Below are 13767 nucleotides of genomic sequence, written 5' to 3'. Positions count from 1 at the left end.
TGCCTCGCACTACTGCCGGTATAAGGCTATACGTTAGGATTCAAACTGCGACTGCTGGTTATTACTGTGCTTACCACAATTATTTGAACGAGCTGCATCCTTCTCCATGCCCTCACCACAAACAGACCTCGAATCCACGCCGCCGAGACAGTATCATACGCACCTAAGCAAGGGGAGCCCACATACCAGAGCGCAAAACACCCAATCAGGGCTCACGTGGCCTATTCAAGGGCAATAGCAAGAACGCAGCATACCACGTCTCTTGAACCCAGAAGTCAAAAACACGCGGTTTAGTTGCACGCCAATCTCTCCCGTTACACATCATCGCCATCTCATCCCTTGCTGGAAGCCATACCCAAGTATAATTATAACATGACCCCTCTCCCCGCACTCTCCTCTTTCCAGAGCAGGGTGGCCCGCGTCCCTGCCTATATATACGCCAGATATCTCCACCTCGCGAGCGTCACCAGACGGAAAGATTCTGGTAAGGAAGACATGGGCCTTGAAATCCTCCACCTCGGCAGCGGTGGCGGCAGCAGAAGCAGAAGCAGCAGCGGTACCCACGATGACAAGAAGCCGGTTTCACAGCATACGTACCGCGAGGAAATCGATGATGATGCACTGTCCGCGGTTGATGTCTGCGTGTCCCCGGCTGTCGCTGGATACCGTACGCCTGACGTGAAGGAGTATCTGGTTCTGACGTGCGTGTTGGCCGCGGCCATGATGGATGGGTATAACGCTACCGTTGCTATTCCTTTGATTCCAGTACGTGTCTACATTATCTATTCTGCCCATACAACACCCTATATGAACCTAAACCTATAACACCCTTAACCTTCAAGAACAATTATAATAATAATAATAACGAACAGACCCTTTCAACCCTCCTCACCACCCCCCTCGACAACGCCCTCTGGCTGAGCACATCCTACCTCCTCGCCAACGCCGCCATCCAGCCCCTATGCGCCCTTCTCTTCCGCACCCCAACCCCAACACCCTCAGGAATCCCGCTTCTAACAGCCCTCACAACCTCCACGGTCGGCACCGGCATCTGCGCCGGGTCCGCCAACCTCCCCACGCTCATCACAGGCCGCATTATTCAGGGCCTCGGCAGCGGCGCCGCAACCGCGCTCTCGCTGCAGCTAGTTGAGCGCGCGATCTCGCCGCCGCATCGCGCGCGTTTCGCGGGGTATGTGTTGCGTGCGCGGGGCGCGGGGGCTGTCGTCGGGACGGTCATGGGGGGACTGTTGGGAGAGAGGAGGAATTGGGCTGCCGGGTTTTATTTTGGGTTGATGTTTTGCGCGGTTGCGTTGTTGGTTGGGCCTTTTGGGGTGGAATTGTCTCATTCTTCTCCGTCGTCTTCTTCTTCTTCCATTGCTGCTGCTGTTGACCATGATGATGATGATGATGATGACGACGACGTTGGTGATATTGCGCTTGGCGATGGGAACGGTGGTAACTGCTGTGGTGAAGGAGGAGGAATAGGAGAAGACAAACGGCAATGGAAAGGCAAAAGCCCGTTGAGGAAAAGAAGCGAGCTGGGCCTAGTGGTCTTAGGCCCCGTCGGCGCAGGATTACTTCTCCTTGGGGTGAGCGGAGGCGGGACGAGAGCGCAGTGGGCGGATTGGAGCGTTGTCGTTCCTTTTGTTCTAGGGGGTGGATTGGCGGGTATGGCGGGCTTGGTTGGGGCTTATTGTGTTGTTGCGCTTGTGTCAGTGAGGAGAGTGAGTGTGGGGACTGTTATGTTGTATATTGGGGGGTTTTTGCATGGTGTTGTGGTATGTTTCCTCTCTCTCTTTCTCCCCCTTCCATACTCACCATCAGAATGATGCACATTATACTAACACAACCAGCTCTCAACCCACATCCACCTCCTCTCCCTCTACCTAGGCCTCATCCGCACCCTAACCCCCACGCAAACAGGCCTCAGCCTCGCAGCACTCACCATCACCCTAACGCTCCCCTTCTGCGTCGACGCGTCCCAGAAACACGCCCAGTTCGCCCTATGGGCCGTTCGACTCGGCTGGGCGCTCAACGTGCTCTTAACTGGATGTTTCGCGCTGCTCGACGAGGAGACCCCCACAGCGGGGTGGGTGTTTGCGCTGTTAGGGGCTGGACTGAGCCATGTTGTTCTTGCGAGGGGGACGCATTTGCTTTTACTGTCATCTTTGTCTTCCTCCTCTTCTTCATCATCATCATCATCATCATCTTCTTCTGTTAGTAGTAATTATACTACCTCTGCAGCAGGAGTACGAGCCATCGCAACACACAGTCTGCTCTTCACATGGGGCGCATGCGCCACACTCCCAGTTTGCTACGCGATTCTTGTTCGTCTAGTTTGGGCGGGCGGTTGGGACGGGGAGGTCGATGTGGAAGGGCCAGAAGGGGTGACTAGTGTGTTGGGGATGATGTTCCGGTCGAGGGAGGGCGAGATCTTGTTGCAGCATGTTGTGGAGGGGTTGGGGGATTTGTGGAAGTTGTGGATGGGGGTTGGGGGGTTGGGGGTTGTGAGTTCGTTGTTTGTGAGGTGATTTTCTTCTTCTTTACTTGGCTTTGGATTCTATTTTGCTTGTGGGTCTGTGTTGTTGGATATTTACTGCCTTTCCGGTTATGTTGATTAGGATACATATCATATCGTGGTTGATTGACAGTAGATGCTGTACAGTACATCAGGATATCTCGTGAAATCATAATACATCAAAAAACAGAAAGAAAAGACATGACTTCGTAATTCCATCCAGAACCGCTCGCGCCCAGATCAATGGCCCTCCAACTGACATAGATACAATTGCCACAGATTTACAAAACCCGAAACTTCCTAACATTCGAAGAACAAAAAATCAAGAAATCACCACGCACAATATTCCACCTCATAGTCCTCATTGCTAAACTGCTCCTCACGACTCCGGCCCCGCTGAATGCGCGGCAGCCCAGGAACTAGAAGATGATCCATCCTATGCGGCTGCAGCGTGATATCCGCCTCCGGCTCGATCCCCTGCGCAGCAGCAGCGCCGCCTTTTAGGCCCGCCCAGCGCCCATCAGGACAAGAAGACGCAAACATCGAGTAGTCAAGGGTGTGCGCGGCGGGGGTAGTGGGGTTCACGGAGCGGCCCCGCGCCAGGATATCAATAGGACAGGAGCTGGGCAGGCCGGTCAGTTCCTGGGCGGTTTTCTTGCGGTGTTTGGTTGGGATGAAGAGGTTTTTCTTGGGGTGTTTGACTTTGTGTTTTGTTGGGGGAGTGGATGGCTCGGTGGTGGAGGAGGCCGTTGGTGAGTTGGAGTTGGGATTGGAGTTGCTGTGGAGGACGGTGTGGTAGAGGTTGGTGATGATTTTGGTGAGCTTGTTCATTTTTTTCTGATGCTTTTGCTTTCGGAGGTGCATGAGAGGGTGGGCATTGGGATGAGGTTGTTTTTTGGTCTTGGAGGTCTTGGAGGTCTTTGGGGATGTTGGAAAAGAGTGTGCAGTTGCGTAAGACTGATGGATATGTCGATGTAGTAGATGTTGTAGGATAATGTAGATAGATGAATTGGATGAATAGATACAAGAGTGCGAATGATTGTGTAATTAAGAGAAGGACAGCAGCCTAAATAAAGTATAGATGCGTGAATAGTGATAAGTAAAGGGCAATGAGTGAATGGCTGCTGGCTCAGCATGCAATGACATCCTATTGCATAGCCCTAACTCAATAAGTTCATCAACGTCACTGCATTCACTAAGGTTACGCATTGTGACTTCCCCATTTGGCAGCCACTCATGAAAGGTACGGGAAGGTACGCTATATCACAAGTTATAGAGGACATGAATCCCCCCAGCACTGTCTTGATTCTCATCACTCCCAGTTCCACCAACACACTTAGATGCTGTACCGTTAACCACCCATCACATACATACCACTCCATTCCACTATACCCAACATGCATTTTACTGCATTCTTTGTCTTTGCCTTTCTGTTCATCCAGAACTGTCTGGCCAACCCTCTTGCCCGTGTCGTTCCTCTTCAGGATGGCATGCCTGACCCCAGTCCGTCACAGCTGCGAGAGATCGAACAGCGCGCCCATGGGACTCTGTCGAATATGCCCCCTCCAGCGAACATCAGCAAGGCAGGCATCACCAATCTGCAGCTGATCGCCTTCAATGAGCTCTTCGAGGTGGCCTTCTTCAAGCAGCTGCTGGCCAACATCACCAACGAGGTGGAGGGCTTCTTCCTGAGTGAAGACGACGACAGGGATTTCATCGTCGACAGTCTTTCTACTATACTTGCGGTACCTCGCGTCCCTCTCTTCCATTACTGCCACTAGGATCAGTTGACTAACGGCACAAAAGCAAGAAGAGATTCATGCCCTGACTGCCAATAACGCCTTGAAACATGTCAAGACGGCCCAAGTCCTCCCCTGCAACTACTCCTTTCCCGTGACGAGCATTAACAATGCCATCGACTTTGCGTCTACGTTCACCTCCGTTATGCTCGGGACGCTGCAGGACATCGCCGAGATCTTCGCCCGCAACGGCGACAGCGCCCTGACGCGCGTTGTGGCTGCCACCATCGGCAACGAAGGAGAGCAGCAGGGCTGGTATCGCGTCTTCATGGGCAAGGTTCCTTCGGAGACGCCCATGCTCACCACGTCGGCCCGCGAGTTCGGGTTCTCCTATGTGGAGCAGTTCGTCCTGCCCGGGAGCTGCCCGAACGTGTCGAGCATCCCGCTTCATGCGTTCTTGCCGCTCACAATCGTCGAATTTCCCGGCCCTATGACGCAGGATATTGTCGTTACGTGGGAACTCCCAGATATGGATACCGCGAGGAAACTCCGATACGCCAAAGGGAAGGACGGCCAGTTCTGGCTGGTGTATATCAATCAGTTGAATCTGCCCATCGTGGAGCGGCTGCGTTTTATCGGGTTTGACGGGACCACTGTGCTGGCTAAGGCGAGGTTCCCTTATGAGGAGCATCTGTTGAATGGGTTGACCATTGCTGCCGTGACGAACAGCTCGGGGCCATTTGCGAACGTCAATGCTGTTACGGCTTCGACGTTGTATGGACCGGGGGTGATTATTGTTAACTAGTTTTGTCGGGTTTGAGAGTGCTGTTCTTCTGTCGTTGACGCCCTTGCTTGTATAGTATAGAGATCCATGAATTAATTATCCATTATGCTCCAAGCTTTTACCGTGTGGTTAACCAGTGGCCTCGGCTACCACGGAGTCTACGGATAAATATATAGTAGAGGAGGATCACTGATAGGTATTCCCTATCTTGCAACCACTTGATCGGAGCTCAAATCTATGAACATAGGTTTTGCTCTCTTCTATCTATGAACATCTCAGTAAATACATAAAGGTAAACCATGAACTATAGAAGTGTATCCAGTAGGGCTAGATGTGCGAATCCCAAAGTGGAATAGCCCCCCGGTGCCTGACAGCCTGAGACTTGGCAGCCCCCGTCACGTGTCAGACCGCAGTCATGATGTAATGGACGTGGCGGACATTAGTCGATCGATCGAGAGAGAAAGAGAGGGGGAAGAAATGGAGGCGAAATTCCAGTTCCATCGAAGTGGCTAATTCCATCAAGATCGATAAGCAATACGAGTGATGGATATATCAAGAGCCGTAAGGCTGCCTCAGGCCGTGGCATCGCCGTGTCCGCCCGAGGCTTGCAATTAGGCCTTCCCTGATTGGCCGCCACCTGCTGAGTCACGCGATTGCCGACTGGCAAACCCGAGGTTAGCATAGTTAATCCGGCCGATGCTGGCTCAGACTTTCCCTTCACGTTGGTTAGTTGTGCCCGCTTTTTCTCCTCCAAGTGGACTCGCTCCTATTCCTATCCTATCCTTGCCTTTCCTTTCTTGCTGCTGGCTGGCGTTGGTCGATTTGTCTGGGACCATCTCTCCTCTTCTCTTTTCCAACCCTGTTCATATTATCGCCATTGTCGTCGGCACACCTGCAGTTTGCGCCCCGTTCCGTCCATCCGCCACTCCCTGCGTCTTCCCTTCGACTCGATCATCATGGCTGCTCTTCGCTCGTCTTCGCGCCTGTTCGCCTCCGCGCGACCCCTCTTCCGTCCTGCCGCCTTCGCTCGCTCCTATGCGACCGTTGATGCTTCCGCGCAGGTAAGCCAATTGCTTCGACATCGTTCAGGGAAATAAGAAAGAGTACCGGGGAAGAAGAGAGGGAGGAACGAACGATTAGATGGAAGGAAAACGAGATGCAGCAAAGGATTCAGACTAAACGAGTCTCACAGGACCCCAACCCCTCGGATCAGCCTCGCGTCAAGAAGTTCCAGGTCTACCGCTGGAACCCCGACCAGCCGGCCGAGAAGCCGCAGATGCAGACCTACTCCCTCGACCTGAACAAGACCGGCCCCATGATGCTGGACGCTCTGATCCGCATCAAGAACGAGATGGACCCCACCCTGACTTTCCGCCGCAGTTGCCGTGAAGGTATCTGTGGCAGTTGCGCCATGAACATCGACGGAACCAACACCCTGGCCTGCCTGTGCCGGATCCCCACGGATACCACCAAGGAGTCGCGCATCTACCCGCTGCCGCACATGTACGTCGTCAAGGACCTGGTGCCGGACTTGACCCAGTTCTACAAGCAGTACAAGTCCATCAAGCCTTACCTGCAGCGCGATACCCCTACTGAGGATGTACGTATATTTCTTCTCTTCCGCCGAGTCGTTTGGTGCAATATTAACAGGGAATAGGGCCTTGAATACCGCCAGAGCCCCGAGGAGCGCAAGAAGCTGGACGGTCTGTACGAGTGCATTCTGTGCGCCTGCTGCTCGACCTCGTGTCCGTCGTACTGGTGGAACAGCGAGGAGTACCTGGGTCCCGCCATCCTGCTCCAGTCGTACCGGTGGCTGGCCGACTCGCGTGACGAGCGCACCGCCGAGCGCAAGGCCGCCCTGGACAACAGCATGAGCGTGTACCGGTGCCACACGATTCTCAACTGCACGCGGACCTGCCCCAAGGGTCTGAACCCGGCCCTTGCCATCGCCGAGATCAAGAAGATGATGGCTGCGCATTAGGATTTTTAAAAAATGGTTTTTTCTTGTTTCTTTCTTCTAACTTTTATCTTATCTTTATCTTTATCGTGTCATGCCTGAACTTTTCTTTTGTTTCATATATCTTGCGTTATTGAGCTGATTCCCTCGGATTGTGAGGTTTTGATGTTTCGATAGGTGTAAATGTGAATATATTTGGTTATATCTGGTTATATCATGGGAGACTGGCTTCGTAGGCTGATCCAATAGGTAGTTTCCGCGCGATTGCAACTGCATGGCCGTTATACTTGGTAGGTTCAACAGAGTATCTCGAACCAAAGAATCAAATCAAACAAATAAAGAGAAATCAAGCCCGCCCACTCGACTTCAACATATCCATACACCTCTCCACAGCCCCCTGCATCTCCCTCGTCGCCTCCTCCAACAGCGCCGTCAACGGCACCCGCCCCGCCTTCTCCCCCATAACTCTCACAAACTCATTATTGAGCACCTTATTGATGTTCACCTTGGCCACCCCACACCGAATACACTCCGCGAAGATCTCCTCCGTATACGGATCCGCCCCATGCAGCACAAGCCGCACCTTGTCACCCACCGCATCCCGGATCGCCCTCAACCGATCGTACTCGAGCACGATGCCCCGCGGGCCGTACTCGCCGTGCACGTTGCCGAACGCAGGCGCCAGCCAGTCGATGCCGGTGTCCACGAACTCGTGGCTCTCTTCGGGCGTCGTCAACAACCCCCCCAAGTCAACAGTGTCCGCGACGCCGTCCTCCCCGCCCTCGATCCGCCCGGGTTCCGCCTCCGTCGCGATCCCCCGCTCCCGGCAGTAAGCGACCAACTCGCGGGTTAAAGCGAGGTTCGTCTCCTTTTCGTAGTGCGACATGTCGACCATGATGCTATCGAAGCCGCCCATGTCGGCCGCCTCGCGGATGATCTCGGGCGTCTGCGCGTGGTCCAGGTGGACGGTTACGGGCACGCTGGCGTTGCGGGCTGCTTCGGCGGCGGCGTGGACGAGGATGCCGCCGGCTTGTTGGATCGCCCAGGGGAAGAGCAGGATCATGGCTGGGGAGCGCTTTTTTTCGGCGGCGCGCACGGTGGCCAGGATGCCTTCGACGTTGTAGCAGCACATTGCGGGGACGCCGTAGTTGTTTTCGGAGGCGTGGTTGAGGATGGTGAGGGCTTTGTTTGGGGGGGACATTTTGGGTGATGGGTTTTCCCGTTGGGGAGTGTTTTTATTTATTTATTTTTTTTTCTTGGAACCGAAAAGGCGTTTGAGAGTTGTTGGTATGAGGAAGAAGAGGAGGAGGAGGAAGAGGAGGGGTAGGTATAGTCTGGTTAGAGAAGTAAAGTCAAGTAGAGGTAAGGTAGAGAGGGTCTATATAGTAAATAAGGTCGGACCATCTCCGACTGACGTCAATCCAGTAATCCACCCCCGCGACCCGGGTATGTGTACAAAAACAATTATCCCACCCTCGGCTACTAATGGTATATACTATCAGAAAACTAATTCCACACCTTGATCACGCTCGTGCTCGCCTCTCCTCCGAACCCCGCCCGTCGCGCAGTCAGCAGCGCCGTCAGCGCCGCGTTGCCCAAATGCAGCGGACAGTGCAGGTCGCGCGCCCGCTGCACCACCGTCTCCAGTCGCGCAACGGCCTCGTCGAGCGTCTGCGATCCCGCGGGCGCCTTATCTCCGATCCTGCCCTCGATCATTTCCAGCCCCTGATTGATGAACACGCGGCTGGCTCCCGCCGCCTCGCGCACCAGCCCGTGGAACTGCCCCAGGTCGACGTGCAGATGGCGCGCAAAGGCGACCGCTTCGGCGGCTGCGACTAGATTGACACCGCGCATGAGGTCGAGCACTAGCTGTAGCTTGACGGATTGGTCTTCTCCTTCGGTCGCCGCTACGGCTGCGATCGGGGTCGCGAAGTATTGGCGGACCATGGAGGAGTCGTCTTTCGCTCCGTAGCCTTGGAGCAGGGCGGAGAGGTAGACTTGTTCGGCGGTTGAGCAGAGGGGAGTGGGGAAGTGGGCCTGGCGGGCGGAGGTGGTGATGATGCCCTGGGAATGTCAGGTTCGTTTCGTTTCCTTTTTCTTTTTCTCTTCTTTGTTTTCAAGGGGCAGGGCACAGGAAGAATACGTACGACGTCTTTCAAGATGATCGTGAGCGCACTGGCCCCCGGATTCCAGTCTTCCTCCAACATGCGCGTCAACCGGTTCTCGTGCATCCACGTCCACGCATCCGACGCCATGATGGCATCCGCCGTCTTGCGGGCATCCAGGCCCAATTGCGCCGCGAGTCCCATCGCCTCACTGGCGCCCAGGATGTGGATTCCCGCCAGCACCTGGTGCACCATCTTCATGTTGCTTCCTGCGCCAATGCCCCCGGGCACGAGGTAGAGCTTATCTGGGGCTGACATGGCCTGTAGGAGGTCGCGCCCGCTCTGCAGGGCCTCGTCCGTGCCACCCGCCATGATCGACAGTGTGCCGTTGGCGGCTCGGATGGCGCCCCCGGAGACGGGGCAGTCGATGAAGTAGATGTCACTGCGACCGCATGATTGTAGTTCTGTGGCCACGGCCTGTGCGTAGGAGGCGGGGACAGTGGAGCAGAGAAGGAGGGTTGCGTTTTGGGGGAGCGCTAGAGAGTCAGCGTTCCTTGATCGAGATGGTGGAATCCATGACAATAGCTTACCCTGGACGATGCCATCCTCGCCAAAGAGTACAGACTGTACCTGCGGGGCGGACGCTACCATGCAAACGTAGAAAGATTTACCCGCAGCGGACTCCTTGAGCGACGCGGCGGGGATGCCCCCCGCCGTGTGGAACCGCTGCACGGATGCGGGGAAGACGTCGAACCCGTGCACGGGGTATCCCTCCTTCACCAGATGGGTGGCCATCCCGAAGCCCATGGCTCCGAGGCCGACAAAGCCGATTGTAGGTTTAGACATAGCGATCGTGAGATTGCACGAGAATGAAGGTATTGATGGGGGGTTGCGAGAAAGGTGGGACGATGGGGGGCGCATTTATACGGTCGATCGCTCTCGTCACCGAGAATGTGGGCTCGGTGGGTGTCGGAGTTGCTCCGAGGCCGGGGTCGAGTACTCCGTCTGGAAATCACATCGCCTTGATCCCGTTTTTGTTGGAGTAGATAGCCGGGCATTGGCTCGGGTTTGTCTGTGGCCCTAACGGACAGTATACAACCGATCGGGGTGGGAGTTATGTATGGAACTATCCATCGGTATCAGTGACCTACGCTTGTCCGTCAGCGAGGAGAAAATTCCAATCCAAATGCATCATAAGCTTGCGTTATCGATAGAAATTCCTCCGGTGTCATTACTTATTCCCATTCATATTTGGAAGTTTAGTATAGCCATCCTTACAGTTTACAGATGCAAGGGTCCAGAGCATGGACTGGACCAAATCTACAAACTTTTGACAAGATTACCATTGAATATATGGATGCCTTTGAGAAAGAAGAAAAGTCACTTCAATTGTCAACCCCCTCCCACGCAGAAGTGATGAGAAACTGTTGGAACAAGGGAAGCTTTTGGTATTTCCAAACGCTACATAGCCCGAAAGGTCTTCTCCGCGTGTTTAACGAGCACATTCAACGCAATTATTGCGATAATCACTGCACCCAGCGCGTGTTTGACCGTAAAATCAGTCCCTACTGGAGCCAGGGAGCGGAGGAATGCTTCGGAACCAGGTGAATGAGGAGGCTGTTTACAAGGATCGACTGAGAGACCGGTTGATGTGTAAAGATGGGCTGGGCTGACAGTAGTATTGTTTCTTTTGAACAATGACTGGGGGTTAGGGTGTCTCAATCACCATATGCAGACCTGCATAAAGGATGGACATACAGGAGACTTGCCGAGCTCGTTTGTTGTAGATTAAATTTCCTATCATCGTCTTTCAAGATACTTCATAATACAATGAATGATCATACAGAACAGTGATAAGCTGTCAACAAGACAGCAGTCGTGATTGTTACGGTGAGGTACCTCTCATTGTGACTGACATACACACAAATTGGACAAAGAATAGTTTCATATTCAAGTAACAGAATATGTTCACAGCTGTTTGTATTTCTAATCTTTGTCTGTCTCCACCACTGTCATATTTTTGGTTAAAAGTATATTCACTATCTCCGCCTTAGCCCAAGTTCAACTATTATAAGAGCGTTCTTCTCCGTTTTTCCCCCTTTCCTCTTCCTCTTCCTCTCAGCCCACTTCTCTCCTTACTTATATTCTATAAGATGTCTCTATATCCTTTCACCGGCAAGTTTATTCTTCTATTATCCCTTCTATTATCTATACACTTTATATCTACAACTCTACAGATTTCTTTACTCTATCCTTCGTTGGTATACACCCAAGCAGTATACATACAAATGGCACACATTCAAAGATCGAGAAAGTGCCATCAGGATGTACAAACTCCTATCGAATTGCAGACATGCAGTATTTTCTTCACCTGCAGAAATGACATAGGGCAATCAACTGCAAAGTCCCTTTATAAATGGGCGTGCTCTTACGCAACGTAGGGAAAACCCATGCCTCCCTTCCGCTCTGCCTCCCCCCTCCCTCCTACAACTATCTACTCCTACGAGAAATGCTCTACTTGTCTTTTCAGAGCTTGCAGCAGCTCAGTTCAGCTGTCTTATGGGCCTTTTGACCCTAGAAAAGGTAGTCCACTTACGCAATGGTCAGCGCACGCTTTTACATCTTTTTGACTTGCAATTCTGGCCCGAGAGTTTTCGTGATTTTTTGGGGCTGGCGCGGTGCTGCCAAGCCCGGCTTGACTGTACCAAAAGCCAGGTCAAGTCGGGCCTGGAGACTTAGAGGGGGAGTTTGAAGCTGGGACAGATGCGATGTCCAGTTATCTGCTTCGTCGGGCTATGTTGTCCTGTGCCACAGTAGCGTCTAGACTTTGCGCGACTTTCTACGGTCTTTCATCATATATGCAACAAGTGGTGCTTCTCTCGAGGTGAGTACTGCCGGGTACTATGTGATCGTGTGTGGGGGTGCAAGGCTAAACAAATGGTGTCGCACCAAATATAGGGCTACCCAAAAAGCTCAAAAGCTTCCCGGTATATTTAGTAGCCGAGTGATAATTCTCTTCTTCTACTGCGATATAAAATAGGGCGCGTCCTAGACGAAATGTTTGAGATATTGGAATCCAACAAAGCTCAAGATTGCAGAACCAGGATACGCCGTTCGGAAGACCATCGTCGACAGGTCGACTGATATCCACATTCCAGCCATTATCACTAGGTAAGCCAAGGGAAACTTTTCTGCTACTGGTGCGACGGAAACCACAAGGGCAGACGCAGAAAATGCGACAGTGCAATCGAGATATTTTGCTATTTCCGGCCGCTGACTTTGATAAGTCCAGGTCCTTGTGCGGTATTTTCTGGCATTACCTAGACTTTGACACTCAAAAAACCAGATGTGCAGCTTCAACAAGGTCTGTTCTTCGTTCCCTCGTCCGAACTCAAGTTCCAGCTCGTGAGGCTGTGTGAGCTGGTGCAGCTCGCACGATAAGCAATCCCATGAAGTCCATGCAGACTTGCTGTACGAATGGGGCATTGTGATGTTAGACTTCTGCGAGCAGCGCAAGAATGCGTGCGCTCCAACTTTCAAAGACTGTGTTGTGTTGCCTGTGAACACAAGCTTGGGGACATGACACAGTTCATTAATTCTGTGGAGGAGAATATGGCAAACCAAACATGTGTTCTACGGATGCCTCGTGTTGAACGAACTGATGGGAATAACTCATCGGAGGAGCAGACGGTGGCCCTGTATATACTTTTATATGGGGAGAAGGTAGTATTGGGCTTTCTTTACTACGATAAATCATGGAAGATCCGCTGAGCAGTGGCAGTCTGCTCGAGACGCAAAGAGGGAGTTGCAGTCACGAGATTCTATAATGGGAAATGCGATCTTGACGCGGCTGTGCGTTCACTTGTCGGCGTGCAGAAATTCCGGCAACACCTCCGAAATTACATGGCTTATAGAGTCCAGTGGGTATTTTATTCATACATATTAAGTGACAGCAGCTGTTTAATTTTTTGCTGATGAAAATAAAGACGCATCATAATCTCACAAGATAGGGAGGAGATATGTCTCACTTTTCCAGAGTTTGATCAATGATGGCTGGGATATATCCAGGACGTTATACTAAACAGACCTGTCCAGATAATAATAAGAAAATATGGGTCGTGGTAGATTGGGACGCTTGGTCCTTGTTCGCGCCATGGTGAACGAAGGGGCAAGGGTCCACTGGGACTTTATGTCCATTGATGGTACTAAGGTACACACAGCGGACATTATTTATACTCCACTCTACAGCAACAATTACCCCTGGGTGCAGCTACGACATGAGTTGATCGCGAATCATGGCGTAATCAATCATACAGCCGCCGAAGTGTTTGACATGGCGTACCAGACCTGGGAACGCGATCGCCCAAAATGAGAAACCGATCTCTTGCGTGACACTGTATTGAATTTTGACAATCTTCACTAGCTTAAGCGAACTATGACTGAATGGTCTGCAAAATAATCCTGCAAGAAGATATCATTGAGCCTATAATCCTCCCATCCTGGGTGAGTCAGGACTTGGGTAAGATAGGATGCCAGGATCTGTCCCCCGCGCAAGAAACGAGCAAGGAACTCCAGAAGTTGTATCTCGAGTGAGCCGTGGAGATTATGTCTGGACAGGAACTAATAAATCGCTAGTCTGTCATACTCCAGCTCAAAATTTAGCC

General features: G+C 52.4%; 6 protein-coding genes across 6 annotated transcripts; 3 read left to right on the top strand and 3 right to left on the bottom strand.

Moving 5' to 3' along the window:
• Positions 1 to 372: 372 nt before the first annotated feature.
• Positions 373 to 2337, top strand: BDW47DRAFT_123246 (major facilitator superfamily domain-containing protein; the record flags this gene model as incomplete). The annotated part of the gene is made up of 4 exons (XM_024816015.1): positions 373 to 765; positions 873 to 1421; positions 1854 to 2129; positions 2245 to 2337. 4 exons carry the CDS (start codon positions 373 to 375, stop codon positions 2335 to 2337), a joined length of 1311 nt encoding a protein of 436 aa, XP_024674711.1.
• A 511-nt stretch (positions 2338 to 2848) lies between these two features.
• Positions 2849 to 3349, bottom strand: BDW47DRAFT_123245 (uncharacterized protein; the record flags this gene model as incomplete). The annotated part of the gene is made up of 1 exon (XM_024816014.1): positions 2849 to 3349. One exon carries the CDS (start codon positions 3347 to 3349, stop codon positions 2849 to 2851), a length of 501 nt encoding a protein of 166 aa, XP_024674710.1.
• Positions 3350 to 3915: 566 nt separating this feature from the next.
• On the top strand, positions 3916 to 5062 carry BDW47DRAFT_123244 (putative sexual development protein (LsdA); the record flags this gene model as incomplete). The annotated part of the gene is made up of 2 exons (XM_024816013.1): positions 3916 to 4263; positions 4325 to 5062. 2 exons carry the CDS (start codon positions 3916 to 3918, stop codon positions 5060 to 5062), a joined length of 1086 nt encoding a protein of 361 aa, XP_024674709.1.
• A 396-nt stretch (positions 5063 to 5458) lies between these two features.
• Positions 5459 to 7212, top strand: sdh2 (succinate dehydrogenase iron-sulfur protein subunit SDH2). The gene is made up of 3 exons (XM_024811494.1): positions 5459 to 6102; positions 6234 to 6641; positions 6699 to 7212. The coding sequence occupies exons 1-3, from the start codon at positions 5998 to 6000 to the stop codon at positions 7020 to 7022; spliced, it is 837 nt and encodes a 278-aa protein (XP_024674708.1). The 5' UTR covers positions 5459 to 5997; the 3' UTR covers positions 7023 to 7212.
• Positions 7213 to 7258: 46 nt separating this feature from the next.
• On the bottom strand, positions 7259 to 8326 carry BDW47DRAFT_81354 (class II fructose-bisphosphate aldolase). Its single transcript, XM_024819917.1, has one exon. The coding sequence runs from the start codon at positions 8197 to 8199 to the stop codon at positions 7345 to 7347; it is 855 nt and encodes a 284-aa protein (XP_024674707.1). The 5' UTR covers positions 8200 to 8326; the 3' UTR covers positions 7259 to 7344.
• A 69-nt stretch (positions 8327 to 8395) lies between these two features.
• BDW47DRAFT_100664 (NAD(P)-dependent oxidoreductase) lies at positions 8396 to 9959 on the bottom strand. Its single transcript, XM_024811493.1, has 3 exons — positions 9694 to 9959; positions 9146 to 9639; positions 8396 to 9062 (listed from the first exon to the last, which is right to left on the bottom strand). The coding sequence occupies exons 1-3, from the start codon at positions 9947 to 9949 to the stop codon at positions 8505 to 8507; spliced, it is 1308 nt and encodes a 435-aa protein (XP_024674706.1). The 5' UTR covers positions 9950 to 9959; the 3' UTR covers positions 8396 to 8504.
• Positions 9960 to 13767: the final 3808 nt, after the last annotated feature.

This window comes from Aspergillus candidus (genome assembly GCF_002847045.1).
Source record: "Aspergillus candidus strain CBS 102.13 unplaced genomic scaffold BDW47scaffold_7, whole genome shotgun sequence".
Lineage (NCBI taxonomy): Eukaryota > Fungi > Ascomycota > Eurotiomycetes > Eurotiales > Aspergillaceae > Aspergillus > Aspergillus candidus.
The sequence above is the reverse complement of the archived record's forward strand: the minus strand, read 5'-3'. Positions and strand labels throughout refer to the sequence as shown.